This window comes from Oculina patagonica, chromosome 4 (assembly GCF_052425735.1).
Source record: "Oculina patagonica isolate OP01 chromosome 4, crgOcupat, whole genome shotgun sequence".
Classification (NCBI taxonomy): Eukaryota; Metazoa; Cnidaria; class Anthozoa; order Scleractinia; family Oculinidae; genus Oculina; species Oculina patagonica.
The window spans coordinates 51,462,068-51,489,737 of NC_135761.1; the positions used below are offsets into that span (position 1 = coordinate 51,462,068).

Here is a 27,670-nt window from a genome sequence, read left to right on the forward strand (position 1 = left end):
CGCATGCCTATTACTAACGTACCGCTGACCGGTACTGGCGTTCGGAGAAAAGGAAGCTGATCATCTGTAACGGGGTTCTCATATGACAGTCCCGTGACTTATTTAGCCAGGTCACACACTGCGCCTGGAAGCGGGTTTCAGCTAGCGAAGGCTCGTCTTGGGAAATACAGCTCGCGCCGAAGGACCTAAAGCTTTGTGGCTTTGGCGGTGGCAGTAATCGAAAGTTGTATTTCCCAACTACGTTTTTTACAGCTCGTGGTGTCAAATGCATTTATACAAACAAATACAGACATCCTCGACTTCTGAAAGGTAAGCTGAAATTATTATCCTGATTATTATAAACGTCCTGGCAAAAGATGAACGAATTTGGAAGTGCTAGTTCGGACAGTACACCCTGTTAGATTATAAACTGAAGAATATACTCTACCATTTACTGTGATCGAAATATAAGCTTATTCTATCACGCAAATGGTTCTCAGGCAGCCACTCTGGCGAGTCAGAAATGCGGAAGAAAATTTGAGGATCGATGAATATATCCAGTGTCAAGAATTTTCTGATTGACAATTCCGGTCGCGAAATATAAGATTTCCTTAGACGCCAAAGTTTATTATGCAAGCAATTTCTTTTCTACCGTTCGTCACTAAATCGCACACAAAACTTGCAATAACTGTATACAAAATCAAGGAATTTTGCCTACTTTTAGTAATATCCAGTATATCATGTACACAGTCAATAATTCCATACATGACCATACATTCTGCTGACTGGATAAGTGACCTTTTAAAATAAATATGCTGGGAATATTAAAATAATAATGTAGTTGTAAAAATGTTGAGCTCACCAATAGGTCTTGAAAGATGAAAAAAGCTCTTATCAGGGCTTAAATTAAGAACTAGCTCTCTTTACAATATTCACCCTGTTCAGGTCACTGTTTAGTAGAGCAGTTGACATTGTACAATACTTTATCCCTGAGCTGCTCTCAAAGATCTTATTGAATAGTATTTTCCTAACCTAGCACCACAGACTCAACAAGTTTACTAATTTCAACTTCATCTTTGTAATCCTGTGGCAAACAAGGCGCATCAAAAGCCTCTTTAATAACAAAGACAAAAACACTTACAGATCCAAAGTTGTTTACAAAGGAGATTGTTCTTGTGGGGTTGACTACATTGGCGAGACTGTGCGAAATTTAGAAGTGCGAATTGCGGAACATTCAAATCCTGCTCACACCTCTGAACCTGCAAAACACCTGCGGGAAAACCCATCGCATTCTTTCACCTGGCGTGTTCTCTCTTCAGCACAGACATTCCACAAGCGTAGAATCGTTGAGGGTCTAATGATCCAACAATTCCGCCCCAGTTTGAACAAACAAGTCATTTCTTATGTCAGTAAACTTTTCCCAACGGGAATTACATAAGATATAAATGCATGCGTGCGGACGGTCTCTTCAACCCTGATGATGGCAAACAGCCGAAAACGTTTGGTTTTATCATATTAATTTTACCATTTTAACTCTTTTTAGCCTTGTATATAGTATATATTTTATAAAGCGAACATTATGGACATCCCTTTACCTCAAGGCATCGCTTTTTCATATCAAACATTGAAGTACCTAACATCTAAACTTCAAAGGACCGCTGCTAGCATTGGATTTGTACAGAAAGCACTGTGGAACCGCTGCACACCAACTTTCGCCATAGTGAATGGAAATTTCGCATCAGAGGATCACCGTTACACCGCTGTAAAGAGCATCCTTAAAGCGAACCTTCAAGAGCATAGCCTCAAGCTTCGCCGTGTCAATGCTGACCTCTTAATCTTCCGGACAGCTTTCGTGTCTAAACATGGAACAGGCGCCTTCAAACTTATACATCGCATGGTATCAAAATCCCTCCGTCGTGAACGTTTTGATTCTCTTTGCACTAAGAACAAAAAGCTTTCCAAACTTCTGAGAAGTAAACATCAGCCGAAGGACTTTTCAGTACCTATTATTAACCTCTCAAGTCAAGTCATCCCGGATGCTACTTTACATTATTTACGTTTTGGCCTCAACCACAGTTTCATCGACAAGAACCGGCACGTGAAACTTAACCTCCTGTCGGAGTTTGAACTTCTTCTGAACCAAGTCAGCTCAAGCGTTCCTGATTGCCAACATGAAGATTTCAAACACTTCCTCCGCGTCCACTCGAACCTCTTCAATCAAAACATTCACAACACTCCTGATTACACTTACAAAGTCTTACAAAAACTAGCATCTGATCCCGACTTAGTGGTCCTCTCCGGCGATAAAGATTCATCAGTCGTCATTATGCAACGTGCTGATTACGTCAACAAACTTGAAACTATGATCGAAGAAGGCATAACTAACGGTAAATACGTTGTGACTGACGACAACACACTAAAAGACCTTAAATCTTTTCAAAATTTTCTGACCCGAAACTTCAAGTCATCTCTGCCCTTGGATAAGATCAAGCCGACATCAAACCAGCCTGCTTTCCTTTATGGGACTGCCAAAACCCATAAATTCCAGAACCCTGAGCAAATTACGAAGGACAATTTGAAACTTCGACCGATTGTCAGCACTTGTGGAACATTTTATTACGAAACAGCTAAATTCCTAGCCTCTTACTTACTCCCTCTCACTGAGAATGAATACAGCATCAAAACTACCACCGATTTCGCTGAGCGTCTAACTAATAGAACTGTTGATGATGACGAAGTCTTGGTATCATATGATGTGTCCTCTCTCTTCACTGAAGTTCCGCTCGATGAAACCATCGACCACATCATTTATGAAATCTACACCAACAACAAGCTACCACAACTCAGCTCAAAGTTACTCTTTAGACGTCTTCTCTGTAATGTCACCAAGAATACAGTTTTCAGTTTTAACGACAAGCTTTATAAACAAATCGATGGATGCGGCATGGGCAACCCACTATCTCCAGTCCTTGCTAACATTTTCATGGCCAAACTAGAAGCTGATGTAGTCCGACCTTTCAACCCACCATTCTATGATCGATATGTTGATGATTGTTTCTCTAAGAAGAAAAAGGGCGAGCCTGATGCTCTACTTGAACGCCTAAATCGCTACCACCCTAACATTGTTTTCACTGTCGAAGAAAACCCCGACCACTTTCTTGATACTGCCTTTAGTTACACCAACAAGTTCAATTGCAGCGTCTTTAAGAAACCGGGGAAATTACCAACACATTGGAAATCTGAGGTCCCTACCAAGTGGAAAAGGAATTGCATCACTGGCGCACTCCATAGAGCCAAACGAATCTCCACCGATTTTGAGAAGGACATTAAAACTTTAGAAACTTCTTTCATCGAAGCAGGTTATCCGAAACGTTTTATCTCGCATACAATCAACAACTTCCTAACCGACTCATCACAAGACGACAACATCATTCCAGATTTTCTCTTCGAAGAACGTAAGAAAGTTTTCATCAAGCTCCCGTTTTGCGGCAAAAACGAAAAACTTAGTAAAACGTTTATTGCTAAACTCAACAAGTTTACTAATTTCAACTTCATCTTTGTAATCCTGTGGCAAACAAGGCGCATCAAAAGCCTCTTTAATAACAAAGACAAAAACACTCACAGATCCAAAGTTGTTTACAAAGGAGATTGTTCTTGTGGGGTTGACTACATTGGCGAGACTGTGCGAAATTTAGAAGTGCGAATTGCGGAACATTCAAATCCTGCTCACACCTCTGAACCTGCAAAACACCTGCGGGAAAACCCATCGCATTCTTTCACCTGGCGTGTTCTCTCTTCAGCACAGACATTCCACAAGCGTAGAATCGTTGAGGGTCTAATGATCCAACAATTCCGCCCCAGTTTGAACAAACAAGTCATTTCTTATGTCAGTAAACTTTTCCCAACGGGAATTACATAAGATATAAATGCATGCGTGCGGACGGTCTCTTCAACCCTGATGATGGCAAACAGCCGAAAACGTTTGGTTTTATCATATTAATTTTACCATTTTAACTCTTTTTAGCCTTGTATATAGTATATATTTTATAAAGCGAACATTATGGACATACCTTGGGTTAATATTTTATTTTTATTTAATATGTAAAAATTAATGGTTATGATGATGATGATGATGATGATGATGATGATGATGATGATGATGATGATGATGATGATGATGATGGCAATGAATATATCTTATTAACCAAGCATGAGGACCCTGCTGGGAGAATATTGGCCTAAGGTACAGAGTACAGACCAAGTGCAACAAAGTTTGTACAGAAAAGACATATGGCCAATTTTCTCCCAGTATGGTCCTGAGCATTGTTGGTTAATAGGAGACTTGTTACATGACTGAAAAAGATTTTTATATATGTTAGTGGGAAGTGGAAAGGATAAAGAGAATGGAATTCTGACTAAGGGCCCATTGGGTGTCTCAGTTGGAAAAGAATTCCGAGAGGAAAGCGCAGGAGGGTTTTTATGCAAGTAATTTTTTTTCATTTTTGTAAGCCTTTTTTGTTAGCCATTTCGATACACAAATTCACATGGGATAACTTTGGACAATACCTGCTCCAAACTGGCAATGGAACAATCTGATTAGTTAATTTTAGTTACAGGGTATTGGCCCTATGACTATACTATTTAATTTAGTAGTAAAGAAAATGTAAAAACATTGTTCATATACAAACATCACAAGGACCACTCAAAGTGTCTCAGTGAACTTGTGAGATGTCCATATTATTCACATATCTCATTTCCTCTAGGTACCTCATTTTTCTCACCTGTGATTGGTGGATGGGTTGCAGACACCTTCCTTGGTCGTTACAACACCATATATGGAAGCTCTTTGTTGTATGTTGTCGGCACTATTGTTCTGGCGGCTGCAACATTTGATTATAGTGGCAGCTATGGATTAACCACAGGAAGTAAAGAGGCATTCCTAGGGATTTCGCTGCTTCTCATTTCCGTGGGAACTGGCGGCATCAAAGCCAATGTTTCCCCCTTGGGGGCAGATCAGATAGAGAATGAGGGTCCCATAATAGTCCAGCGGTTTTTTGACTGGTTTTACTGGTTTATCCAGTTAGGATCTTTCCTAGCATACACTGCAGTCGTCACAGTGCAGCAAGAAGTTTCGTTCTTCTATGGTTATGTCATAACTGCCTTGTCAATGTTTTTGGCAATCATGTTATTTATAAGTGGCAGAAAATACTACATTATTCACACACATAAGGGAAGTTACTTGACGGATACACTGAAGATAATATGGGAAGGCTTAAAGAAGATCCGATGCAGGGGTGGTGAGGGTGAAGGATTTCATTGGCTTGACCGGGCAAAGCAGAGTTCAGGAGGGACATACAAAGAGCAGCGAGTAGAGGACGTCAAATCTGTGTTGAGAATTGTTCCAATATTTCTTACATTTATCCTCTACTGGACAATTTATGGACAGGTAGGGAACAAAGATAAGGAAACAAAGATGCAAAGATAAGGAAACAAATGGGAAAAGTTAACGTGCAAGGAGTCTCCCGGTTTCTTCCCTCTAGAGCATCTCTATATTTTATTCCTGTGCCCGCCTACCAGGCACTTGAGTAAAATAGGTCGCCTCGACGCTAGATAGACGTCGAGTCGCGATGGAGGGGAGGGGAGGGAATGACGTACTGGGGACTCCTCGCACGTCTCCTCTCCAGACACAGCCGTGGATTCTAAGGCTACTGTGCGTGTCTCGATTGAGTTGGCTGACTGTTGGGTCGTCCTACTTGGCTTCTTGAATTTCTTCTTCGTCGGCTGCAATATTATCGTGAAAAGTGCCGTCTTCGCGAGATAAAGTTGCATCGCTTAAAAGCCACTGTAATGATATTTTAGTTAATTCTATGACCATTTGGTCAGTGCCGAAATTGCCTAAAATTGCGTGACATAGCCCCTTTAAGTTAAGACCTAAATATTGTTTTTTTGAAAAACAATCCCTTTTATTCTCGCGCGCAGTGGTGATTCACCGTGTAAAATCGGAATTTAATTTGTTGGATAAAATAATTCCACTACTTTAAAATTGTTCACAGAAAATGATGGGTTTAATGTTAATTCTCGAAGCAGTCCTTTATGAAAAGTACAATTCGCTTGACGAAGCTTTGTAAGACATGGATTATGCATCAGTCAATTGAAACCCGGGCCCCCCGACCCCCGGGACTTAGCGGGGATTTAACGCGTCCAAAGCCGGGATTTAACGCACTTTTAACGGCGCGTTGGCCCCGGTGGGCGGTGGTTTTAACAAACTGTCGGTAGACCGGGGCCGTGGAGCGGTGATTTAACAGCACGCGATCACCTGAAGCGGGGACGGCAGCCGGGATTTAACATAAAGGACTAAATGCTTTTCTCAAAATGTTCGTTCTGAGGAATCCGTTCTAAAAAGTCTCCACGCTTCTTCATTGATAAAGCCTTTCGCGACGCTGTTCGCACGATAAAAATAGACTCATTATATTGTACTTGTAATCTGCCACCTTTGTGCACTATCGTCTCCAAGAAAGTAGTTTCGGTTTCTGAGATTTCAGCCGTGAATTATATCGTAAGGTGAAAGCTGTTTACCTTTAGAAGAAATTCTTCTATTTTGTCTCTTCTTGTGTCCCACATCAGTTTAAAAGACGTCGTCAATAAATCGTTTCCAAAGGATAGGCTTATTGTATTTTGTTTTCTATTTTGACCGTGAAGATGACAGCAGAAACTGCGGCGATTGTCGTGCCCATGGCTCATCTTTTCCATTGAATTGGAACGAGCTTTCTTGAAAGATCACACTGAGCATCTCTCTTAAAAACCTGTTAGGTACTGCAACGAAATCAAGATTTTTGTCCGTTTTTTCCTGAAAGTCGATTCGGATGCCCCCGCTACGCGGGGCTTTTAACAATCGTCTAGTACCCTAGGGTGGGGAAATAAGCCGGGTTTTAACACTTGGTGAATGTTAAATTCCCCGGTAAGTCCCGGGGGTCGGGGGGCCGGGGTTTCAATTGACTAATGCATTAGTCGGACAAGTCGCATCATGCCTTTGCCATCATCTACAAAAACGAACTTGCAATAAAATGAAAACGTTGATTTAAATCGAACTAATTCATTTACTTTTGAAGTTAGAGCTCATACAATTAGTCTAAGCATTCTAATTGCAAATTGCTATAGATATATGGGTCATATATGAAGTCCTCGTCAAGACGAGTATACGAGTAACAACTTTACTTTTCGCTTGAATTACAACAGTAAATCTTAAACGAAGTTATTGATTTACTGTTGTTAAATGAATGAAATAACCGTTTCTCGTACAAACTTACTGTTTACCGCTGTCAGGATAAGGAGAGAAGAGGTAATAACATGAACGAATAACATCTTCAGTCTGTGAATCCGCCTTCAACAACAACTGAAGTCACGCGACTAAACCAGATCGAGACGTGTTCTGAGGTCACGGTATTCCACTCAAGTCACGCAATAGGAAGGGTCGGTATAAGTGACAAGGCGAGCGACATAGGATGTGATAAGTAAGTGTGGAGAGCGAATGCGTGTAGACACAAAATGTTGTTTTGTTTTGGGCGAATACCACAATATTTTTTCCCTTTTCTGTGCAACTTATAGTTTGCCCCTTTTTTATAGCGCGTCGTTGTATAAAGTGGCACTGCAAATGAGTTTTGAGTCACTGGGACTGGGAATCACAAACAAAGAAATGGAAGAGGGACTGGGGTTTGGACAAAAATGTGAACCGAGAAATAGGATTTATAACCAACTTGCCTTCCCCCTTTCAGGAACCTCTCACTCCCAAAGCGGCTGGGTGTAGATGAGGGGCGATTGCATTCACAACATGGCAATGTTTCACGCAATATATCAAACACGAGAGACAGTGTTTCATCGGGAGAAGAGAGTTGAAAATACGACGCGCAGCGGAGATTTTTTTGACGAAATTCGAGGTGTTTGGATAGCCGATGAAACATGTCTCGTCAGTGTTTGATACATCTTCTCAATCGAAACAAGAATTACGAATACGGAGAAATCTGACCCTATCTCCCACCCAGGGAAAGAAACTTAGCAAACGGAGAAAAGACACAAACTCATTAAATGATTCAACAAGTTAAAACAAAAAAAATCATAGAGCGGTTTTCACTTGAGTGTCGAAATTTAATTGCGTTTGCTTTGGTTTTGCATTACTACGCTTACTGATTGGCTAAAAAAATCTCGCGCCACTTTCTCAGCCAATCAGAACTAAAACCAAAAACAATCGTGACTCGCTCGCGCACGTTTTCCCGCGCTTCGTGCCAGCTACATGTATTTGCTTCGAGTTTTGATTGGTTTACTGGATTGTCTGTGTTCTTTGTGATTGGCCAGAGTGATTACTTTGGTTTTGGTTTTACGATACTCAATTGAAAACTGCTCTAATCGTGAAGGAGGTTTGGATACCCGGTCTTAATAAGCATTCGCTTATTAATACATCTTGTTTACCCCCCAAAATTTTTGCATAAGCATTGTTTTCAATTTCTCTTGGGACGATTGCACGTCATTGTAAATCCCAAGAGAAATTGAAAACAATGCTTATGCAAAAATTTTGGGGGGTAAACAAGATGTATTATGGGAACGGTGAAAACAGCGAATAGACTTTTTGCAACGGCAGTGTTCAAGATGTGAATAATGGTTGGCATCTCAAGTTACGATATAAAAGGAGCTTTGAATCACGATTTTTGCGTCTTTGGAAGTTTTCCTCAATTTATCGTTACTATTTATAATTATTTAAACCTTTAATAAAGTAATTTAGCTAATGTTACTTCAGAGAGATTTTCGCTAAACACCGTGGGTAGAGTTTTCATTGATCTTGGTATTTATTCACTGTCGCGACTTAAGCCTGGTTCTCATATGATCGTCCCGATCGTCGCTGTCGCTTCTGTCGCTTCAAAAAGTTTGCTTGATCCAATCACCTCAGACTTTGCAAACGACAGAAGCGACAGAGACGATCGGGGCGATCATATGAGAACCAGCCTTTAGACGTACATTAATAGACGCAAAACAGAAACCCAAATTGATCCGAACTAGTTATAAATCTAAAAGTTGCAAAGAATCTAATTTGTTCTTCAGAAATGTTAATTTATACAAGACAATTTTCGCATTAGCGTGGAAAAGGATGACGAGGAGGTTCACCTTCCTCGCTTCTGTAGACTTCTGTATAAAGAAGTCTAAGAAGTGCCCGTCACGAATTCGCGCTCTTCTGCCCTGCCAGAGTTTTGGGAACCACATCAAGGGAAACTTAGTACAAAACTTACAATCTTTCAACTGTGGTGAAAAGGGAGGAAGGCATACAACTGACGGGGAAGATGAAAAAGGTCGAAAAAGAAAAAAATAATCCACGGCTGCCACCCAATGACCAGAGAGCGCGAATTTCACAAGCGAGGTGGGTACTCAACGGCACTCTAAGCGACCTTCAGATTGTACTACGAGTACGAGTTTTCAAACCAAATTTGTGTGCCTCGTTTAATCACCTATCTTACCCCTAACGTTTATTTATGTGTTAGTCAGCAACAGGGAAGAGTTATAGTTTGTGGGATACAATTGTGTCGAAATTCCAAAGTCGTACTCGTAGTCAATTCTGAAGGTCGCTATTTTACAGGCCTCCTCGACGTCCATTTCCACGCTTATGCTAAAATTGTCTATTATAAATTGAACATTTTAATGACAAAGATAGCAAGATTCTTTGGAACCTTTAGTAGTAGATCCGCATACTTATATTGTGTCCGTCTGACACGGCTGCGACAGTAAAGACCAGTGAAGAAATAGTGTACAAAGATCCTGATTAAAAACACACTAGCCACGGTGTTCAGCGAAAATCTCTCTTAAATAACATTATCAAAGATGCTTTATTTAAGGTTTAACTAATTATAAAAAGTGACGATGATAAGAGAAAAACTTCCAAAGAACCAAAATCGTGATTCAAACTTCCTTTATTTCGTAACATTAGACACCTGCCATTATTCACATGGAGCATGGAGCGGATGCAAGGGTCAAAGACATCAGTTATGCGTTACCTAAACATTCTAAAAATGCTCACTGCGCGCGCATATAACAAAGCAGCTTATTTATAGCGCACAGTTATGCCAAAGGCCGTATGGACAAACCGCCAGTAAAGGTTTCGAGATTGCGCGGTTCCGAAGCTAACGTCTGGAATGAAACTCTGAGCGCGCGCGCGATCTTACCTGCGCAAGTACAGAGGGTAAGGGTAAGGGAGCTCCCATATGAAAAAGGGGATGTAAATTAAGGGTTTTGGTCTCATTTAGGGAGGCATATCCACAAAATGTTTGTCACATATCTTGAGAGATTTTCCTCCAAAGAGCATATCCCAGTCACTTATATGTATAGGGAAGCACCTCCTACGGAAACGAGATAAGAATTAGGCTGCTAGAATGAAATTTACAATATTGTTGGATTTTATTTATCAATTCATATGTTGTCAATATTTTTTCTAAAGAAACACAACAAGAATTCTATCTACAAATACATAAATTAAAATCTTTTTTTTAAATACACTAATAATAAGTAGTAAAATTCTCCTATGGCAAATCCAATAGAAAAAAAAAATAAGAAAATTGGTTAAGGAACTTGTCTTTTGTATTGGTTAAGGAACTTGTCTTTTGTGTGAAGACTATTGTGCAAGAACCAAACTCTAAAATTAACAGTCGGAGAAAGTTAACAAACTAAAATCAACCCTGAATGTTTACACTAAAATTAACACCAAAAAATCTTGTAAACCCACCTTGGTTGGTCGCATTTTGAATATCACTTTTTTTGTTATTAATATAATGAAACGAAATATTATTCCAATTAATTAAAGCATGTCGATGTCATGACACGATAAAATGTATTCTTGAGGGGCATTGAATCCACAACCTGTCATACCAGTGTGAGGCTCTGCCAACCGAATTGTGAAGCCTTGCTGGTGGGGAGATAATAATTTGTTAGCTCAAATATTGCAATTCTTCAGGCGTTTTTAATAAAACAATTATTCCACTCGCGCTTGTTGGATACGAGATCGTTATAGCCAACTCGGCGCTACGTGCCTCGATGACTATCTACCATCTCATATCCAACGCGCACTCGTGGAATAATTGTTAAATGAAACATTATAGGCAAGCAATGCGTGCAAGTATGTGACTGAAGCCCATTGTGCATATTAGGTCGCTATAAAGTTAGATAATTTAACAGATCTTTAGTGAGAAGGGCTAGCCAGTGTACATGCTTGAATACATTTTTATCCCTTTTCTCTCTCACTTGTAATTTTCCATTTTTTGCTGACAATCCATGAGAGAGACAAAGGACTGCTTATAGTCAATTGGGACCTTCACATTGTAGTATGAGTACAACTTGTTAGTTTCAATCAAGTTATATGTTCCCAAAGCCCTCACTCCTCCCTGTTGTGGACCAGTTGAAAATGAGTCTATAGGCGTGAGATTAACGTGAAATGTAATAATTGAAAGTATCAAAGCACTAGGTTTGAAAGACGCCTTTGTGGTCATTCTTGTACTCGTACACCAATCAAAAGATTCCTAAAGTCTAGTGGCCAAGGACATGGAAATGATCACCTCCCAAGTAAATGTAGGACAGTTTAGATTAACCCCTTATATACAAGCATGTGGGTTGCGTTCCTGTTTCACGCACAAATTTTAACCAAATTCATGTGTCACATATACATAAATTGTACTTGAAACAGCTGGATTCACGAATCAGGTGTCTTTTAGGTGTCACAGTCAAATTCATTTTTGTCCTTTTCATGTGTCGCACATAAACCCTTTGCTACCTTCAGACTAGGTCTTACTGACTTTACACAGCTGGGTCACCATCAGTCGATTGGCTTGTGTCTTTTAAAATCTCTTCAGTTCTTTTGGGCGCAGCCTTGTATTTATATGAAGAAGCAACATACAGGAAAATTACAAAATTCACCAACATCAGTCCAGCTAACAGGAAAAAGAAATATTCCAAGTGGCCTTGATTGGGGTCTTTTTCTGGATACCAATCATTGTCACTTGCTGATCTGACTATGACGACAAGAAGACTTGCGACATAGTTTCCGAGGCCACTTGTGACAAGAAAAGCACCCATCACAAGTCCTTGAAGGCACTTAGGGGCCTGAGAGTATGCAAACTCAAGTCCTGTACAAGAAAAATGAACAAGGTTAATTTCATGTACATGCAACTGCATACATGGTTTCCACCCATAGAGAAAAAAAAATGACAGTCTGATTTTTCACAGATCACAAAACAGTTCTCTCCAACGGTATAATGAAAATTTCTCTCAAATGCAAATTAGCCAATTTACAGTCTTTCAAGTTTATACTAGTTTCTTTATTTGCAACCAAAAAACCCCAAATATTTTTAACCCCATAAGATTATCGTTTAAAACAACAATGCTCGTGAAAAATTGCATTACATGTACACATGAAATTAATCGTCTTGCTCTCTTTCCCTCTTTCCCCCCAGTCTTGGGAAAAGTATTTCCTCTTTTGCCCTAGATACAGGAGTGTATTATTATGTACAGTGTATTAGCCCTGCTGGTCCATTCAAACCCTTACCATAGGCCAAATACTCACATGTAAAAGTATATAGCATTGCATATTTATTACTGTATTAACTCATAAACAAACACTTACTATTTATCACCGAGCTTAAAATTTACCATCTTTATTACTTATTTATATTACACACTTGATGTTTTTGACATTGCTGATCCTAGCAGTATGCAGGATGCATGTCACATATAAACCTAGTTAATGGCCCAGCTTACTGCAAGTCCCTCGTAGCTCGTGGTTAGAGTGTCCAACTGGGATCTGGGTGGCCATAAGTTTGATTCCCATTGGAACTCAGGTTTTTTCTTTGTTAATATGACATTATAAACATTTTTGTCCAACCAGTATCTGGGTGGCCATAGCTTTGATTCCCATTGGAACTCAGATTTTTTCTTTGTTCATGACATTATGAACATTTTTCATCTTTTTCAAATTGAATTGAGTTAAAAAGGACATTATTAATAATACTTTTGTTTACCTGTGATACTTGTCAGCACTTCACTGGATCCAATCAACACAAATTGTGGGACTTGCCAGAAGATACTTAAACTTGAAGCATTGCGGTTTTCATCAAAAACTTTTTGTACTTCAAACCCACCATCGTGCTAGGTATTTCTTCGTTTTATTTCAATCACTCCAGCCACAATCACAGATGCTGCTGCAAACAGCATTCCAACTCCAATGCGCCGCAGAGGAGTGAACCTTATGCCGCAGTAACTAAGAAGAGGGTAGACAACGTGATCCATGATGGGAATGAGTGTTAGAACAGCAACAATGTCGAAAATTGACAAGGATGCCGCTGGAACTGTAAAATTCTCCAGTTTTAACTTCATGTAGGTAGCTTGAATAAGGAATGTTGTCTGCATCTGACAGAGAAATATAGATGTTAAAAATAACTAGATACATGTCATTTAAAACATTATAAATTATTGATGTTTGCTTCTCTTCAAAACAAAATATATTTTAAATTTTGTTTTTACATGTACAAATAAAAAGGTAATATCTACATAAGAAAATAGAAATAAACAATACCCAAATCACAATACAATAGCTTACTGTCAATAGTTTTGGCACCACCAAAATACATGTACATGTACATGTTTTTGTTTTATTAATTTTATATTGTGTAGTTCCATAAATTATCCACACCTCCCCCACGGAAGGGATTTTTCCTAACACCCCTGTCCCCCCCCCCAAACCCTTTGGAAATTGCAATTAAGCTTCATACATTTCCTTAAAGTTTTGGGCCTTTGAGATCCCTCCCACACCAAGGAATTTCCAATCCCTCCTGTGTGGATAGTATAGGCATTTTCTGGAACCACCCATCCATTTTCCATTGTCTTATGTTCATAATCATTAATCTGAAACAAAGGGAAATAAAAATCAAACTAGTTTAAAAAATTTTAAACCAAAGATAAATTTAAACAACAAAAACACCTTTATATACACTGGGAATGATCAGGGTTACGTGAAAAGGCCTCACATTACAGTACACACTTAGTTAACGAGAGACTAACCTGTGAGTAAATTGTCCAGTAAGCGATGAAAAAAATGAATACAAAAATAACTCTCAACAGTGCCTTGACATCTTCAACCTGTGCCTCACTGAATTTCCCTCCAAAGCTGTTCTTTGCTCCATCCAGCCAGGCTCCTGCATTCTGCCTGCGATTTCTTATTGCTTCACGGATTATTTTTGCAGTTTCTGTGAGTTGACTGCCCCTTGGCGGCTTGGTTAAGTATTTGTTACGACCAGCAAGAAATGCAATCACACCAAGAAACATTGTACCGGCTGTGATGCAATATCCATAAAAGACATTTGATTGTTGAACTCCCACAACCACTGTAAACGCGATTAAAGATCCTATGTTGATAAACCAGTAAAACCAGTTAAAGAAGGCCTGGACGGCTCTAGGTCCTTCCCTTTGAACCTGATCTGCTCCAAACGGCGACACATTGGCTTTGATTCCTCCCGTGCCGAATGCAATCATCACTAGCGACAACACAAAGTACACCAATCTCATTGTTTTATTGTGAACGGATTTGACGTCGAATAGTTGTTTGAACATATCATCTCTCATGGAAACTGCAGCCAGTAGCAAAGTTCCGACAACATACAACAAAGAGCTTGCATAAATGGTGTTGAACCGACCCATGTAAGTGTCTGCTAGCCATCCTCCAAGTAAAGGAATGAGATAACATGTTCCTGAAGGACAAGAAACAGTACAGCAGCTTTTAAACAAAATATATATTAAAGGATTATCAGAAGTAGTTTCCTGTACGTAATCATCCCTATTGCTAACAATAATGTCTTAAGGTTCCTTTTTTGCTTCTTATATACCCACTTGGAGAATTTTTTTTTACTTTATCAACCTCATACCGTAAAATTCCGGTTATAAGCCCCCGGCCCCCCTGCTTATAAGCCCCCCGGTTAAAGGCCCATCTACCTGGAAACAGAAAAATAGATCTGGTTATAAGCCCCCCGGATATAAGGCCCCCTCTGCTGAATGACGGTACTGAACAGGGCTAAATGTTGCTTTATTATGTGTTTTTAACCTAAAAACGTATTTCGATCAACACTCTGGTGGCCCGAAACGTTTTTTTGTTCCGCTTATAAGCCCTCCCAGATATGAGCCCCTCCGCTTATAAGCCCACCCAAAACCCCTTACGAAGTTGTATAAGCCCAGGGCTTATAACTGGAACTTTATGGTATTTTAGTATTACCAAGAGGACAAAGAGGATCAATTATTATTGTTATTTCGAGGACTTCGTTATGTAGAGGTTCATTAAATCAATGAAGGTTCCACTAAAGTTAAATAGAAAAGTACTAACTAACCTTGAAACAAGTAATTAGTAGTTGATGGCCAAGGTGAGTCAAGATTTAACTCACTGCTGGTAAATAACAGTAGATTTGCCGTCAATCCATAGAACGTCAGACGCTCACACAACTCTGTTACAAGAATGCAAAGTGTGACAAGGAACTTTCGGCCACGCCCCATGCTTGGTTTGCTAACAGAAGAATTACTGCTGCCCCCACCAACAGTTGAAAGGCTGTCATTGTTCTCCGAGATTAATGGAGAATTTACGTCTTCACTTGACATGACTCTTGTTGCAGGTTAGGTGACCAAGAACTGCATTCCTACAAAATTGACGAAAAGTAGAAGTTGCTTATTACTCTCATTCTTTTATCATCTAGAAGTTTTGTATAAATAAAATTGTGTGGTTCCAGAAAATATCCATACTCCCCCCACAGAAGGGATTGGAAATTCCGGGGGAGGAGGGGGGGTCGCAAAGACCCAAAACTTTTAAAGCAATGTATGAAGCTAAATTGGAATTTCCAGAGGAGGGGGGGGGGGGCTCATAGGGAAAATCCCTTCCGTGAGGGGGTATGGACATTTTCTAGAACCACACATTACATGTAACCGGAAGATTCAAGATTTCTTTAATTTACATTAAAGATTTTGGGGACAAAAGAAAATACAAAAGTAATTCTACCATTAGTGCAGAGGAGAAGTTTATCTCAGTTTCTAGTTAACAACTACACAGCAAGCTTGAGGTTTCTATAGGATGATAGCTGGCGAGTAGCAAAGCCCCGAGTCAACTCACATCAATTTGTTAAATGGGAAGTTACAGGGACATTTATATTGCAAAAAAAAAAACATGAAAACGAGGCTAGCAGGCCAAGGTGGCTTTTTCCATGACTTTGCGGCCTTTAAACCAAAAACACTGAAACTTCTCAGAAGAGCATATTATTTCATATATTTTCAAGTGTCACCATCAGCATTTTAAGAAACTTAACCAAATAACAGAAATGAAGGACAACCATTTCTACACATTAGGTCTACAGCCCCAAACTTAATTTGCATAATAAGTTTTTGTTTAGTCTACCGTCGACATGAACAACAGATGAATGAAACAAGACGCATAAATTGAGTTTAATTTTACTCAGTGCAGGGCTAAAAATATATATTTTATGCAAACAAATTTTACCCATTCTGGCGATCTGTGGAATTCATAAATCAGTTTTGTGGGATTCTCGAGTTAATCACGCGCACTGGGAACAGGTCAAGCAATATCAAATTATCTCGTTTCCTCTCCCGGAAACGGTCCTCAGAAAAACGAACAACAAGGAAATTAAGAATACCATAAACAAATGCAGTGTCTGAATGCGATTTTCTTTCTTTCTTTTGCCAACTTCACTCCTTGTGACACGTGTTCGCGCGTTCGTCGTTGTTTGGAGCCGACACCTGCAGACTTCACAGCTTCTCTTCGTATATAATTCCTGAATGATCTGTCCTTCATTCTGTTAAATTCATCATGTACGTATCGACCACGTAGAAACTGTACAGCAGAGCCTTTGCCTCCACTCTAGACTTTTTACGCAAACCACCATCCCAGTGCAAAGCATAGCTTCTCGAATTTTCGTAATCGCCCGACTGAAGAATGATTTGAGTGACTCGCCAAAAAAATTCCAAATGCGAGCTCGGCGTTTAGTGCTCAAATTTACCACCTTATGCTATACGCGTACTTCAAATGCTTACCTTTAGGTGAAAAGAACAACAGTCATTCCCAAACAGTTCATAGATTTGCCAAGAGGAAAAGTTTTAACATGCAAGACAGTCAGACAAAGCGATAGACCGGCCTCTAACTCTATCATGTGAGACTCACACAATGCCCCCAAAACAGACCTTAGGGACCTGGCCTGATTTTGTCACGAAATCCCTACAAGGACTGTCACGAAAAATAAATTCTCTAAAATTCGGTTCCGAAAATTCACCATCATGGCAATTTCAAATTGTCAGTGTAAGGAAAATGATATGTGATGTAAATAATGTATTTTTGTTTCTCAAGAAACTAAACACATGTCTTTTTCTTTGCGAAAATATATAAGTTTTCTCGTGCCCGGAGAAAAGGAAGCTGATCATCTCCGGGCTGTAACGGGGTTCTCATATGACAGTCCCGTGACTTATTTAGCCAGGTCACACACTGCGCCTGGAAGCGGGTTTCAGCGAGGTTTCAGCTACTAAGCGAAGGCTCGTCTTGGGAAATACAGCTCGCGCCGTAGGACCGCGCTGGCTACCTAAAGCTTTGTGGCTTTGGCAGTGGCAGCAATCGAAAGTTGTATTTCCCAACTACGTTTTTACAGCTCGTGGTGTCAAACGCATTTATACAAACAAATACAGACGTCCTCGACTTCTGAAAGGTAAGCTGAAATTATAAAGGTAGTGATAGTTCGGAGAGTACACCTTGTTGGATTTATACTTACTAGTAAACTTAATAATTATATTCTACCATTTACGCTGATCAAAGCAAGCTTTTTTATCACGCAAACCGTCTTCAGGCAGCAATTCTGACAAGTCAGACTGAAACACGGAAGAAAATTTGAGGATCGATAAATATCCCCGGGGTATCCAATCGAACAAAATCGAACCAAAAATCAATCGAACCCAATCGAACACCAATCGTTCGATTGGGTTCGGTAATCGAACAAAATCGAACATCTATTTTGCTGTGAGTTCGATTTCCGAACCAATCGAACATAATCGAACACAGTCGAACTCAATCGGGTTCGATTTTGTTCGGAATCTTTCTCTTGATAAGTAAATCACGCAGGACTAATCAAAATCAACTTTTATTGAATGGAATAAATATAAAAACGTCCAAATATCGAACTGAATGTCAATGTTTAATAAAATATATTTGGTAGAAGAGAACAAAACGACGGTAAAAGAACTGAAATGCACTATTGTTTACATTTCTATATTAGAAGGAAGGATATGGTTTCTCCCCTGCTTTTAACCATTACACTCAAACGGAAGTTGCACCATTTTATTCACTGCAACACAGACAGTTGTGTTCAATATGTGAAGAACACACATGTGTTACAAAATTTCTCCCAACCACGTGGCAGACTGGTGTGTCCGTGGCTATTGTGCAGACAATCGTCCTATCCCGGGTATGGCGAATCGCCAAAAAAGGATTAGGGGAATGGTGCACCGTGCAACAGCATAAACAAACAGGAGTTCGGTAATCGAACGTTCGATTGAGTTCGATTGTTGGTTGTTCGGTAATCGAACGTTCAATTGAGTTCGATTGTTCACTGTTCGGTAATCGAACGTTCAATATTGAGTTCGATTGACCAAATTTTATTGTGAGTTCGATTATGTTCGATTACCGAACCCAATCGAACGATTGGTGTTCGATTGAGTTCGATTACCGAACGTTCGATTGGATACCCCGGGAATATCTAATGTCAGGAATTTTCTGATTGACAATTCTGGTGTCGAAATATAAGATTTCTTTAGATTTTCCTTAGATTTCCTAATGTTCTTCAGTTAATCACACAGCGACACAAGACTTGCAATAACTGTAAGCTTATACAAAATCAAGGAATTTTGCCTACCTTTAGTATAATCCAGTCAGAAGCATATCACCTTGAACTAGGTGATATGCTTCTCTCCAGTATAAATTCCATGCTGGGTCAATATTGAAATAATAGCGTTGTTGTAAAAATGTTGAGCTCACCAAGTTGAAATCTTTTGCGAGATTTCTTGCTGTATTCTCTCCACCAACACCCCCTCCCCCTTCCCCACCCCATCACTATACCCCCTTCTTTTGAAAGGTCTTCAATGATAAAAAGTCCTTATGAAGTCTTTAATTAAGAACTAGCTCTTTTTACAATGTTAAGGGCCCACTGACGTGTATATTGGACCAGTTGCTAGGGACATTCACTGTTATATAGTTTTAGCAATTTTTCTTGTTTAGTTATGGTTGAATCTTTTACTCAGTCCATAACGTAAATATGACGTCATTGGGCCACGCCCATGATCACGTGACCAATAAAGAAAAAGTCTAAAATTTTTGATGTTTTGCATGTTATCAGAAAATCATTCATGGTGTCTGATGATCTTTATTTGTTTTTGTATCTTGGTAAGTATGGGTTTCATTTCATTATGGAAAATAATTTTTTTAAAGAGATTTAAAATATTGATTTGTCCATAAAATTTTTATTAAAATGATTTAAGCAAATGAATACTTAGTTATGTTCCCGACCCAGGTCGGAAAAATATATTATGTCGAAAAGAAGTGAATCAAATTAAAGACCGCCAAGCTAAGTATTTAGATTTTTTCTGCAAACCGGAAATCATTTTGTTAACGCATGCGTTATTCATCTGACAAGAGAACAGTGCGCGCGCTAGTTGTACGCGTACGCTTTTGAGATTATTTGCATGTGTAAAAAAACTGCTTTTCCTGGTTCAATTTAATCTGACTGATTCTCAGATGTGAAGTCAACTATTAATAGTCAGGAAGTTTTTCGGTAGTTCTTATTGTTTCATCTTATTTGGCGAGTTTGAAGAAGTGCTCGAAAGGAATTTTTTTTGCACATCTGGCGCATACAGATAGCGTGAGTAACCCGTACATGCAATACAGCGCACGCTCTTTTAGCACCTTAGCAACGCACAAGAAATCCGTCAGTGGGCCCTTAACCCATTTCAGGTCACTGTTTAGTATAGCAATGCGCGCAAGTACAATAAATTTATCCCTCAGCTGCTCTCAAAGATCAAATTAAACCATTATTATCTTAACCTAGCACCACAGATCAATGGTGAACTGGACAAAGAAGAATCCTGAACTGTGCCCTATCCTGGGTGAATCATCTGCTGGGACCAGCAGAAGTGTTGCACCAATGGACCCACATCCAGGCCCCCTTAGCAGAAGAACCAGGTTTTTGCTGGTAGTCTGTATTTTGTTCACTGAGTTGTGTGAACGTCTCACATTTTATGGTATTGTGGCAAACCTTGTGCTGTACTGCCGAGACTACTTAAAACTTGAAGCACCTTTACCCAGCAGTATCAGTCTTGCATTCCAAGGTAGATATAAAGTGATATCTCTATTTGTTAGTCCTCATTTTTTGTTATTGTTTTGCTTTTTATATTAATAGTGCAACATCTTCTTGGGTTCAATAATTAAATTTGTAATATTTATGTTTATTAAAAAAAGTGATGATGATGATGATGTATGATCGATGTTGATAATTTTAGTTGTTAATATGCAAATGGTTACTCAGTCAAACCAATTACAAGTTTATACAGACACTTTAGGGACCACAAAAAGCAGGGCTCGAGACTAACGGTAGCCAACTAGCCAAAGGCTACTAAAATTTAGGTTTTGGCTACCAGGTTTAGCATTCCTACTAGCCATTTGGCTAGTGAAAAACTTGGAAAAGTCAACTGTTCTTCATAGAAATCAATATACCTGATTAGTGAAAAATAACTTTTGGCTAGTAGAATCTGACATGTCACTAGCCAGTAAACCAGTGAGTTAAAAAGTTAGTCTCAAGCCCTGAAAAGTGTCTGACTATTAATCAAATATCCACATTACGCCTGCTTTCAGTGTTATGTGCATACATGTAGCTTTCTTACAAATGTATCTTTCGGCATCATCTTTCGACATCGGCTTTTGACGTGCTGTGTAAAAATGAGGCAATCAAAACAGATGCATACCGGTGTTGGTTTTATGCAAATGAGACCACAAGTTCAGAGGGTCATGCTTGGTGGCTGTGATTGGCAGATTATAATCCATCTTGTTTGTTAAGCATGTCAAAAAATGGATGCCGATAGAAAGCAACTATGCATGTAACACTGAAAGCGGGTGTAATTACAAGATAGAAAATATGGACAAAAAATTAGTCCATGTACTGTCTGTAAAGTGGATTCAGCTATCATAAGTCGGCTTGCTCGCTTCATTGAAGATGTGCTCTACCGTGTGGCGCTTAAATTCAAATTGCCGCTATTGACGCCCATCTCTTATTTCCTTTAGGTACCTCATTTTTCTCACCTGTGATCGGTGGATGGGTCGCAGATACCTTCCTTGGTCGTTACAACACCATATATGGAAGCTCTTTGTTGTATGTTGTCGGCACAATTGTTCTGGCAGCTGCAACATTTGATTATAGTGGCAGCTATGGATTAACCACAGGAAGTAAAGAGGCATTCCTGGGGATTTCGCTGCTACTCATTTCCGTGGGAACTGGCGGCATCAAAGCCAATGTTTCCCCCTTGGGGGCAGATCAGATAGAGAACGAGGGTCCCATAATAGTCCAGCGGTTTTTTGATTGGTTTTACTGGTTTATTCAGTTAGGATCTTTCCTAGCATACACTGCAGTCGTCACAGTGCAGCAAGAAGTTTCGTTCTTCTATGGTTACGTCATAACTGCCTTGTCAATGTTTTTGGCAATTATGTTATTTATAAGTGGCAGAAAATACTACATTATTCACACACATAAGGGAAGTTACTTAACAGATACATTGAAGATAATATGGGAAGGTTTAAAGAAGATCCGATGCAGGGGTGGTGAGGGTGAAGGATTTCATTGGCTTGACCGGGCGAAGCAGAGTTCAGGAGGGACATACAAAGAGCAGCGAGTAGAGGACGTCAAATCTGTGTTGAGAATTGTTCCAATATTTCTTACATTTATCCTATACTGGACAATTTATGGACAGGTAGGGAACTGACTGACTGGTGCAAAAACCTTATCTGAAAAACAAAAATGCCTAAACATTAAATGCGTACTCACTTACAAAGTTAGGGATTCATTTGAAATAAGTGGTGAAGATGATGTTTCGACAATCAGTAGCTCATTGACGTCATTAACAGTACACCCCCAAACAAGATAGATAACCAACGTGAATCCCAGACTCTCTCTTCTATTTCTCCCTTGTTGTTGAGTAGAGAGACCCTGGCTGAGGATGGTTGTACCTGCCCAGTGACCTCTCTCTTTCGCAGAGGCTCCTTCAGGGAAAAAGACGAAAAAAAAAACACCAAAAATGAAAAATAGGGGAGCGCAGGGAACAACAGAAAGGGAACGGCTCAGCTTTTCCCTTCCCAGTGTCCCCATTGCGCTTTCGTTGCCATTCTCTCCAGGCTCTGCATGCTTACTTTTCACCTCTCCCCACTTCCCAGCCTGCACAAAAAATAAGAGTCTTTTGTGGAAAAGAAAGGCCCAGTGGCAACATCTCTATGCTCAACAACAAGGGAGGAAAAGGAAAGGGAGCCTGGGATCGAGGTTGGATAGATGTTTTATGCCGATGCTGCAAATGAAAATGCAAATACAAGTACAAGTTCATGAAACATGTTTCATTTGCTTGCACTTGTGTTTGCGCTTGTTTTACCGGCTTTTGAACGTGCAAAGGAGACTGGAGCCTTCTGTTTTAAATAGCCTGATAACACATAACACAGTTGGGAAAAGAAATAAACACTCCCTACGGCTCTTACGGCTTCAACTTTACTTTCTTTGTTCTCCTAGGGTCAGACAAGCTACCTCCTTCAAGGTTCTTTCATGAAGCTGAAACTGTCAGAACACTTTACCATGCCGGCTGCGTCCCTTTACCTCTTTGAAATCAGCATGTTACTAATCCTTATACCAGTAGTGGACCGCATCATCTACCCAGCCCTTCGCCATTTTGGATTTGACTTTACACCGCTGAGAAAAATGGGTGTTGGCATGCTGTTTGCCATGGGTTCTGTTATCATGGCGGGGCTTATGGAGATTGAAAGAAAGAAGTACATCGATTCTCATGGCTATTTTGAACAGCATCCGTTTGATACCCCAGTGAATGCGTCTCAGATGAATATCTTTTATCAAGTTCCCCAGTATGTGCTGCAGGGGACTGGAGAAGTTTTAACCTCGATTCCAGGTGAGCAAGTATGATCCTAAGAGGGTAATGCACGTGGCACATGCAAGTGGCACGTGTTCAGTGCTGCCGCACGTGCTCTATCGCAGTTTTCCCGCCATTTTGAGATGAAAAAGGGTGGTGAAACAAAATGGCGCGAAAAACCTAAAAATGATGTATTTGAAGGATGCACAGCTAACTGGAAGCGTGATATCGCGTGTTTGCTATTTGTCATCGAGAAACATGAATTCGGTTGCAGATTTATATTATAATGCAAACGCTGTTTTTCGCGCCATGTTTGCAGCCCTTTCAAAATGACCAAAAAACGCGAAAAATGATTCCCTTTGAGATTGCAGTGTTATCCTGTTCCACGTACAAATAGCTCAGTACCCCCCTCAATGGCTTGTTCGACTGTTTTCTTAATATTTGTTTCCTTCTCTTTTTATCATTCCCAGGACTAGCTTTTGCCTACTCCCAGTCCCCTCTCTACCTTCGCGGCGTCATCATGGGCCTTAACTTGGCGACCATTGGAATAGGATTCTACGTGGCAGGGGCTCTCGCAGCTATAGCGAGGAAGGCCACTGGCGGTTCATGGTACCCACAGGATCTCAACGACGGCAAACTGGAAAATTATTTCTTTTTTCTTGCTGTTGTGATGTTTTTGAATTTTCTTGTTTTTGTTTACCTCGCCCGGAGGTATAAGTACGTGGAAACACAAAGAAGAATTCCTGTTACAGTGGAAGAGGACCAAGAACAGGCGCCAATTAATACTCCACTTTTACATTCAGCTAAGGCCGTGTAAGGTTTTTGGTAGCCTGCGTAGCTGGCGGTATTGTTCGGTTTTTAAGTGCCTAACAGTAAGCGGCGAAGCCGCGACAACGAGCGGCGCAGCCGCCAGTGGCTTGGGGAGGAGAAATACCGCCAGCTACGCAGGCTAGGTTTTTGGTAGTCCTATTCGTAGCCGTTGTTCGTGTCGTCACGCAACGCTTCTTTCCACTTGCGTGACGAACCAAGTAACGGCTCTATAAAGGAGACTAGGCTATTGGCGGCGTGAACAGTGACTTCTTCGCCAAACGACATCGTACCTTTTAATTAGTTTACATTTTCCAAAAAAATTAAATAAATCCTATGGAAAATGAAAATAACATTATCGCAGTGGAAATTGTTCACTCATGTCACGTCACGTAGAAACGTCGCGGAGCAAATACAGAACTGTTTGCCGTCAGTGAGGGAACAAATGCACTGCTTATTCTCCATATTAGGTGTTTTCTAGATTGTTATTCAATGAGTCGTCGAGTATAAAGGATTAGAGAGAATATCCAGAAGGGGAATTTTACAAAATTAATATATATATTATGTTTATATAAAAAAAGTTTCTCTCTTCCAGAAACCCGGAAATATAATTTGTGAAAACAGAGATTTCAGTTAATTTATATTTTTAGAAAGAGAATTAAACGGGATGATTACTACTCCAGTGATGGGGAAAATAACTTTGTATAAAGAAGATGGATTAAAATGATTACACTGCATTTTATAATTAAAAGAGAGTTTTACCCACTTCAGTCTTCTTTTTACCTTATTAAAGCAACTAAAAGAAAACGGTTGTAGTAAAATCTCATTTAAAGTTGGAAATCTGTACTATAGTTTTGGAGGTTTCGGTAGAGGTTTTTCTTTCCTTTTCTTTTCTTTCTTTCTTTTCTATTTTTGTTTTGTTTTGTTTTATAACTGTCATATTTTTCGCGCGCCCACTGACACAGTGGCACAGCTGTCGCCATCTTGCCCGCTCGGGGAACGGAGGAAAATTTTTGCCAAACTGTTTCGTTGATTCGGCGTGTTTTATCAGTAGCGCTAGACCAGAGTTGTCATTTCTGGTCACAGAATGCGTCAAAACCGGAGTTGTGAAGACAGAAACTTTAAAATTATTCAAGATAGTTTATACATCCGCTGGCGAAGACTGAATTCAACTGTATTAAAAAGAAGATTAAGTAAGCGCGGTTTGTTTGAAGAGTAAACTGTCTAAATTCAGCTTCGATAAAAATGGACTGCACTCGGAAATAATTCAGCAGGTAAGCTTACGTTTTCGAGACTTCTTCAATGGAATACAAGTTAGTTTCAATGGTATCGCTTGAGAAATTTTGTCGGCCATTCTTGAGCTATTGAACATTGTTTGATGTTTACATACTACTTATTAACCGAGAGTGAGGTCTTTACAGGGGAATCTCAGACCGAGGCCTTGATGTATTGACCGAGCGACAGCGAGGTCAATTCATCAAGGTCGAGGTCTGAGATTCCCCTGTAATGACCCAGGCGTAGTCAATCGATAAACCGATAATCGATAACAATCAATAGCAATCGATATCAATCGAAGATTGATATCGATTTCCGATACCACTCGATAGGAATCGATAAAGAAAAAAAGTTGTGAGTTCGATTGACATCGGAAATCGATAAGGATTGGTTTATCGATTGCTATTGATTGTTATCGATTTTTATCGGAAGTTATTTATGTCAATTTCTCATGTTAAACATGAACACGATGTTGTTTTATGGGTGTATTGAGTCCTTCAATCGTGGATATGTAATGCAAATATTACCAAACTTGTACTAAAAGAACAAGAACAATATGTAGCGGTGCGCAACCCTCTAGTCTCGCTATAACAACGTCATCAATGCATTGTATGAAGCAAAAAGATGGAATCATTTGGGAGGGCTACAATGTCCGTGCATATAATTATTGGATCGAGTTGAACTTTCACCTACGCAAGAACTGAATGCCATAATGGAGATGCAATCGACAGCGCTCTGAGCGCTGCCTGGGTTGAATGGACCCCGAGAATCTTTATGAAAACATTCTGCCTGGACCCCAGACTGGACTTCGGCAGGACTAGATGCTAAATTAATAAAATGTTTTACCATTTAAACGCCGGTGTCGTATTGTTTTACTAAATAGTAACGCCATCTTTAGAATATGTTTGAAACGAATACACCTCCAGAGGCTTCTTAGGATTAGTGATTGTTATCGACTACTGTCGATTGCTATCGATTATTATCGATTTTCTCAATCGATAACAATCGATAATAATATTTTTCTGTGAGTTCGATTGTTATCGATTACCGATTTCAATCGATATCAATCACCGATTGATATCGATAGATATCGATTGTATCGATTGATTTCCGATATCGATTTCTATCGATTGACTACGCCTGGAATGACCGAACGGACGAGGTTAATAAGTTATTTATTATATGGCCTTTAAGCACTATTCAAAAAAAGAGTAGAATCAAGGGAAAAAACCCTGGAGGTAAAACTCGCTCTCGCTCTCTGTGGCTCTCTTCGTCGCCCATACTAAAGAAGTATCGGTATGCTTATGTTTTTCTTTCAGTTATTGAAAAGATAGTTATATTTTGTTGGCATTTTTTGTTGTTTTTGCCCCCTCGCTAGTAGCTTTTACTCACAACTCAAAAAACCGTCGAGCCGAAAAAAATTTTCATAATGCCCGGTCATTACAAGAAAATAATGCCCGCTCAGCAGCCAATCAGAGCGTGCATACTATTGTAGCCATATAATAAGAGGCCGTATACTCGTGAGATTTTCGAACGTTTTTGGCCAAAACAAATTGAGCTTCTCTCACTTTTACCTGGCATTTCTCAGTCCATCGTTCTTAAACCTGGGTCTACTCTTGGTCGTCTTGCCTTGTTAATTGTTTTAAAAGAGAAATAATATGAATGCCTAGCTTTTTATGTGCCTTTTCTGTTGATGTTATCTATTATTGATATCGAGAAAGCCTAAAAGCTCTTCAAATTCACCAAAAATTGCGAAGATACAATTTCAAAAATGCTTTCAAAATTGCGAAGATACAGGTTTTCCTGTACAGCAGTGGTACATAATTTCGGGAATTCGAAAGCAAAACGTGCTCATATAAATAGCCCATGATTCGGTAAAAGGAAAGCGAGCTAAAAGCCTTTACCATTCATGACAGCGGAAGCCAAGATTCTCATGAAACGCAGGCTTCGACTACGAATCTACGAAGCAGTAAATATTAAATATCAAACACATGTTAATGGAATATTAAAATAAAATGTCAGTATACACCTATAGCTTTTACATTTCCGTTGAACAATTTTTATTTATAGGAAGGATAACAGACCAATTTCTCTTCTACCAGTTTTATCAAAAGTTTGCGAGAAGGTCGTACACAATCAATTCACTTCTTACTTGCAATTAAACGACAGGTTAACAAAGACCCAAAGTGGCAACAAAAAATGGCACTCGACCGAAACATCTGTCATAGAAACAACCGACACTATCCTCAAAGCGATAGACCAGAAGATGTTGACTTCGGTAGTGTTCTTAGACATGAGTAAGGCATTCGACAGCGTCAACCACGAAACCCTAATTTTGAAGTTGCGAGATGTAGGCGCCTCAGACCCAGTTATCCAGTGGTTTTGTAGC

The 27,670-nt window shown here is 39.7% G+C and overlaps 2 protein-coding genes and 1 pseudogene across 5 annotated transcripts in view; 1 reads left to right on the forward strand and 2 right to left on the reverse strand.

The window, feature by feature from the left end:
• LOC144650489 (uncharacterized) overlaps positions 1-7,392 on the reverse strand; it is a 40,022-nt gene extending 32,630 nt beyond the window's left edge. The window contains exon 1 of the mRNA XM_078510170.1: positions 7,287-7,392. Within this exon, the coding sequence (XP_078366296.1) occupies positions 7,287-7,341 (55 nt within the window). The 5' untranslated portion in view covers positions 7,342-7,392. The remainder of the gene's footprint in view (positions 1-7,286) is intronic.
• On the forward strand, positions 44-24,771 carry LOC144650498 (solute carrier family 15 member 4-like). 3 transcript variants are annotated; one of them, XM_078510189.1, is made up of 7 exons: positions 44-110; positions 17,520-17,744; positions 20,133-20,412; positions 21,362-22,044; positions 22,848-23,238; positions 23,670-24,017; positions 24,153-24,771. In XM_078510189.1, exons 3-6 carry the CDS (start codon positions 20,145-20,147, stop codon positions 24,014-24,016), a joined length of 1,689 nt encoding a protein of 562 aa, XP_078366315.1. In that variant the 5' UTR covers positions 44-110; positions 17,520-17,744; positions 20,133-20,144; the 3' UTR covers position 24,017; positions 24,153-24,771. The 3 variants fall into 3 exon arrangements, with proteins under 3 accessions (XP_078366315.1, XP_078366316.1, XP_078366314.1); XM_078510190.1 differs by lacking the exons at positions 44-110; positions 17,520-17,744 and adding an exon at positions 126-309; XM_078510188.1 differs by lacking the exon at positions 44-110 and having other exon boundaries at positions 17,429-17,744.
• LOC144650499 (solute carrier family 15 member 4-like) lies at positions 9,912-15,871 on the reverse strand (annotated as a pseudogene). The gene is made up of 4 exons (XR_013570128.1): positions 15,378-15,871; positions 14,062-14,747; positions 13,023-13,410; positions 9,912-12,131 (listed from the first exon to the last, which is right to left on the reverse strand). The product of XR_013570128.1 is annotated as a solute carrier family 15 member 4-like (transcript).
• Positions 24,772-27,670: the final 2,899 nt, after the last annotated feature.